The 5,939-nt window shown below is 33.8% G+C and overlaps 1 protein-coding gene across 1 annotated transcript; it reads left to right on the top strand.

The window, feature by feature from the left end:
- Positions 1–304: 304 nt before the first annotated feature.
- LOC111697369 (beta-1,4-N-acetylgalactosaminyltransferase bre-4) lies at positions 305–5,382 on the top strand (the record flags this gene model as incomplete). The annotated part of the gene is made up of 10 exons (XM_023467352.1): positions 305–411; positions 771–928; positions 1,880–1,988; positions 2,550–2,605; positions 3,203–3,292; positions 3,396–3,463; positions 4,214–4,262; positions 4,458–4,535; positions 4,746–4,855; positions 5,243–5,382. Coding segments are annotated over exons 1-10 (883 nt in total), but the record flags the coding sequence as incomplete, so codon positions are not given.
- Between the last annotated feature and the right edge of the window lie 557 nt (positions 5,383–5,939).

Here is a 5,939-nt window from a genome sequence, read left to right as displayed (position 1 = left end):
AATTTGGTTATTTTTGTCCCGGAAAAAGTTCGCAATTCATATTGTACAGACAAAACTGGCTAAAATTATTTAGCGATTTGCCACCCTTTGTGAATTGAGTCGAGGCCAGAGGGAGATACGTGTTGTAAATATTCTTCTGTGGTGTATAATGATAAGAACTATATGGTTTGGCCTGCAGTGCGTGTTATTACTTCTTCATTACATAAAATAAACGATATTTATCTATTGGACATAAAGCTGTTGATCACAATACGTTACAGTTTAACGAAATTAAACCTGTTAGGTTTCATTTATTTTTTTCTCACTGTTAATTGTTTCGTTTGTTTTCAGAAGGGTTTCGGTTATGAATGATGATCTTGAGAATATGAGAAGAAAATCTTGATCCCATGGGGGGCAGAAACTATTTGACGGGTTTGTATTTAAAACCTAATGCTTCATTTTTTATATAATAATGATTTTCTATAAATCCCCCCACCCCCCTCCTTTTCGACATTTATCGTTTGTTTTTCGCCTAATGCGAGTAAATAAATGAAAATTGGGATCAACTGTATCCTATCTAGAAGTAAAACCCAATTTTTTCAGTTTTCTCAATGTATCTCTGCAGTTTAATTTTAATTTTAAACTATTTTTTTGTACTTAAAAGTATATGAATGTTTATTATAGTACGTGTACTGGTTCAAATTTTAAGTTGCTATTTTTTACTTTAAAAAATATTTTCATAACAGTTTTTGTATTGCAATGAAAACTAAAAGTACATAACTTTATTACAGTTCGTGTACTGGTTCTGATTGTAAGCTGCCTTGTTGTACTTGAGTACATCTCGCTCCTGCAAAGTGCTGAGAATGCTGATAAACAGAAACCCAGTGTATTTAATATGCTGGGGGAAGGAGGGGTGGCAGCAACAGGCTGGCATAGACATATTCTACAGGTTTCTTTTTTGTAATATTTAGTAACAGTATTATGTATTTATCAAACTCTTGAATAATAAAGATGTAAAAGTATGACGCATGAAAATATCTTTGCGTTGTATTCTAAGAAAAATAACTTTAATATAAAACTATATTTGGTTCTAATGCGGTACAAAAAATAGCAATACTGCACAATTATTAGAATACAAATTATTTAGTTCAGATTAAGTTTGACTAAATAGTATAATTAGAGACACATGAATTATTGAGTTGTGGTATTATAACTATTATCGGCATAAAATTCTCATAAAAAGACGAGACTAGTTAAAATCTTTATGAATTATGAGACCAAAACCAGCAATGTATACGGATTACGGAAGTAAAAAAATTTCAATTCTTTTTGGCAAATAAAATTTGATGACGGGAAAAAAATATGGTGATAGAAAACAATATGATTGCAGGTTAGAACATGTTGTATCAAGCTTTAATTTTTCAACTTTTTTTTCATTGAGTTATAGAATGGTTGGAAAGGGAATAATATTGACATTAAATTTAGGCCAAGAAAGTAACAAAAGTATTCGATCCATGAAATTATGATTATTTGTTTATTGTACACTAGCTTGGGAACCCAGCTTTGCCTTGGAAACTAAACTTGCTCTATACAAGTAAATTTCTTAACTTAGACTCAAACCAAGCTAAGAACATTCCCATGGTTCTCTCGAGTGTCTCAATCATAATTTGAGGCAAATCGGTGAAGGGGTTTCTGTGTTATGATCAAGATATACTGTATATATACAGATATTAGAGTGATATGATCGATTCAATTGCATACATACGAAAGCCACTAAAGAGAACTGAACTCGAAAGATTAAGAAGGACATCTCCGTTTTTCCACTTAAAAATAGGTTAATGTTACCATTGTGAATCGTGCATGAAACTCGTCTACATTCCCTTTAATGATGTTATTCTAGAGCTTGCCATCTGATCTGTACCGAAGTGAGTTGATACCAAGAAATCAAAATGAATCTGTGATAACGAAACCAACAAGCCGTACTATACATCCAAACTCAACCCTATCAGGAACCCAGCTCATTGTGTTCAAGGGTGTATATTTTTTATCGAACAATCATTTGCCCCCTCCCCTCGTCGAAAATCATTTTTTCCCTAGATATTATGTGTTTTTTCGAAGTGGGTAAAAAGTATCAAAAAAGAATGAAAAACTTCCCATTTGATGAACAATTTTTTTTCCGCAAATCACAGAAAACATTCCCATGGTCCATGGGGNAGCTTTATGTACAGGTATGTACAGTGTACACCTGTCCTATTCAACCTAGACACATTTCTATATCTGTAGACAGCTTTATGTACAGGTATGTACAGTGTACACCTGAAAAATATAAACCTCTGGATCACAGGGTGTTAAATTACAATGCTCAATATTAGTTTATTTAGAATCTTTTAGAATTTTCTAATACTCTTTAGAACTTAGTTTGATGAACACCCAACATTTTCTTTTATCTGAAATGGTGAAAAAACTTTACATAATTTCACCCACTTTTCACATTTCATTAAATCCGGATCAACCGTTTTGACCCTCTAGCTTTGTATTTTATACGATCAATGAGCGGTTGTATTGATCAGATTGTCCAATGATACCACCAAACCTTCTAGGAAGGTTCCCAGTCTTAACTCAACAGGTGACAAAACATTATTACTTCAGGGATATGTATTTCAACTAGAAATTCAAGGCGCTTCGCGCCCTTCTTTCTAGGCTTTTAGGGCGCTTCGCGCCCATCTTCTATTTAAATTATGAACATGTTCTTTTTGTTTACATTTCAAAACAAAGAAGAAGAAAAATTTGCCGAATTAAAAAAAAAAATTCACGGATTTTCAAGAATTTAATTTTTTTATATTTTAAAAAAAAATTTCATTCATAGACCTTCCCTGTGGTCACGTGATGTCCGACAAAAAATTTGGGCCCGATCGGTTCAGCCGTTTTGACGTTTATTGGATACAAACAAACAGACAGACAAGACAAATTTATATATAGAAGATACGGGGGAGGGGAATGACTTTCTCATCATATGATTTAATAATTCAGAATAATCTAGTTTACCCAATTATTTACTTATTATTTCTTCTCCTTCACCACCGTACAGAAAACCGGGACTAAATCTAAAAAATAGCAATGTTAACTTCTTGTTGAACCACTTCTCTTTTGCTTCAATCGGTTCAACCACTTCTATGTAGTTCAACTACGTCTTGCTAATTGTAAGTGCATGTTTGTGCTGAAGGTTCCTGATTTTTCTGAGATGGAAAGTATGTTCCCAGACCTGGAGTTAGGGGGCAGCTTTAAACCAGCAGACTGCAAACCGAGACATAGGGTAAACTATGCATTAGTCGATTTTTTTGTTACTAGTTTTTTTAAAATTGTTTTGTAGGAAACTGCACAAAGGTTTGCAGAATTGGAAAGATTTAATTATCTAGGTTGCTATAATAGTACCATACAGAGATAGGGAAGATCATCTCAGAGCTTTCCTTTATAACATTCACAGGTATTGTTTTTGACAATTAATTATTTGTGAATTTGTTCCCTATTCCTACGTGGCCTAAAAACGTCTATTGGACTATGGGCATGCAAACATAAAATGTCCCATTAATAAATTGCTTAGGTCAAAACTTGTATTCCTTGGTTAACCTGAAGTCTGGGGATTTGTTTTTATGAAATATGGATTTAAGTGCACAAGTAAAGTCGGTTGCCATTTTGAATTACGTTGGCATTAAATTGCTTTGGTGTTGGAACTTTTGTGTGGATTATAGTTGATCTTGAACTCTTGATCCAGATATCCTTTGTGGACACTTTTCAATTTAAGGAATAATGCTTTATCCTTCAGTTAAACTTATCCGTCTAGAAAAGGAAGAATTGAATCAATCCGTAGATCTGCAGAAGACTGAGATCAATATATCGAGATCAAGTGTTTCAAATAAGCTCTATCTCACATAAATGTTTCGACCACTGGTCACAGTTCGCTTTGTTTTCATCCGATAATATGAATTACTAGCTTGGGAACTTAGCGTTGCCGATGTTTCTCATAGATACTCCCGCCGTTTACCCGCGCTTGTTTGTAAATTACGATTTTAGCTACTATTTTTCCCTTTACACTTGGACTCTCTAAGAACATTCCCGTGGTTCTCCCGAGTGTTCCAATTGAATTTTAGACAAATCGGTCAAGGGGTTCATGAGTTATGATCGGACATCCAAACAAACAAACAGTGATGAATTAATGAACCTTTAATATTTTCAGATTTTTACAGAAACAGCAGAACGAGTATGGTATTTATATTGTAGAACAGGAATAGATTTCTTCTAAAATACAGATAACTTGATAAAAAGCCTATTTTAAATTGATCTTATTTATTAAATACAGTTATTCATATTCAAACCAAGGCAATATCGGACCCTTGTCCTAGGCCTCCCCTTGAAGGTTTGTTAAATGATAATCCATTCCAGTCTTTTTTTAACGAACTTTTGAACAAAATCTCGCGAAGTCCGGGAACGGTCCTTTTAATCGGGCGATGCTGATGAATGTTGGAGCTGCTGAAGCATTGAAGCAGCATAGTTATCAGGAATATATTTATTTAATAAAATTATTTTTCACATAATCATAATCATAATAGATTCTGCCTATTCATAAGGAGTGAGAAGCATCAACAATTTCTGGGAATTTTAACATCTAAAACTATCCATTTTGGAAAATAAATTTGGGACACATCGAAATATTTACTAAATAACTCTGTAACGTTGTCATCATGTTCTTGAATAAATATTGGATTCAGTGTTTTATCTTCCACGATGTTGATCTTCTTCCTGAGGATGATAGAAACCTATATACCTGTCCTATTCAACCTAGGCACATGTCTGTATCTGTAGACAGCTTTATGTACAGGTATGTACAGTGTACACCTGTCCTATTCAACCTAGACACATGTGTTATCTGTAGACAGCTTTATGTACATCGTACAGGCATGTACAGTGTATACTTGTCCTATTATATCTGTATATGTAGACAGCTTTTTGTACAAGTATGTTAACTGTTTACTTGTCCTATTCAACAGTATTTGTCGGTATCTGTAGACAGCTTTATGTACTGGTATGTACAGGTATTGTCCTATTCAACCCAAGCACATTTCTGTGTATGTAGACAGCTTTATGTATAGGTATGTAAAGTGTATACTTGTCCTATTCAACCTAAGCAGTAAGCATATGTCTGTTGCTGTGTACACTTGTCCTATTCATCCTAAGAATCTTTTGATTGAATTATTGATATTTTTAGACTTCCGTACGATGATATATTCGGTGGAGTGTCTGCTATGACAGTTGATCAGTTCAGGTATAATCAAAACTCTTATTTGATATGGAAAAAAATCAAGAACTCTCTCCCCTGGCAGCTTGTTCATTTTTTATTGAAGTTTTTCATCATTTTTCTAATAGAATAAAAACTTTGTGGGTATTGAATACAATTTTTATATTTAAAGATAACAATGATATTGTAGAATTATCCTCTCATTGTATCATATCATTTTTCACAAAAGTGCATAATCAGCAATTATTGCACAAAATCAAATTAGGTTTCATTTCTAGAATTTATTCAACTCCTCTACATTAATAAAATACACTAAAAATAATTTGCGGAATGTTTTATTTCCCAAATATTTTCCACTGCACCCGAACATTTTCACTCCTGAATTTTATTTTCCTAGATCGTATTTCTGAAATATGTCTTTTTGGTGTTTGTCTTTCCGGAAATTGTCCTGTTGCAGTTTGTCATTCAGAAATGTGTCCTATTAGAACTATTAGAAAAGGAATCTGAAAAAGAGGTCCCGTTATGAACCCCCCAGACCGCCGGCAGGCATGGGAAGCACCGTCCCACACCTACTCTAGCTGGACCTTTATACTCACAACAATTAGCCCATTGTCCGATAATAAAAAGGTGATACATTCCAGCCAGTGGCTCATCAATTAACTCCATT

This window comes from Eurytemora carolleeae, unplaced genomic scaffold (assembly GCF_000591075.1).
Source record: "Eurytemora carolleeae unplaced genomic scaffold, Eaff_2.0 scaffold10, whole genome shotgun sequence".
Classification (NCBI taxonomy): Eukaryota; Metazoa; Arthropoda; class Copepoda; order Calanoida; family Temoridae; genus Eurytemora; species Eurytemora carolleeae.
The sequence above is the reverse complement of the archived record's forward strand: the minus strand, read 5'-3'. Positions and strand labels throughout refer to the sequence as shown.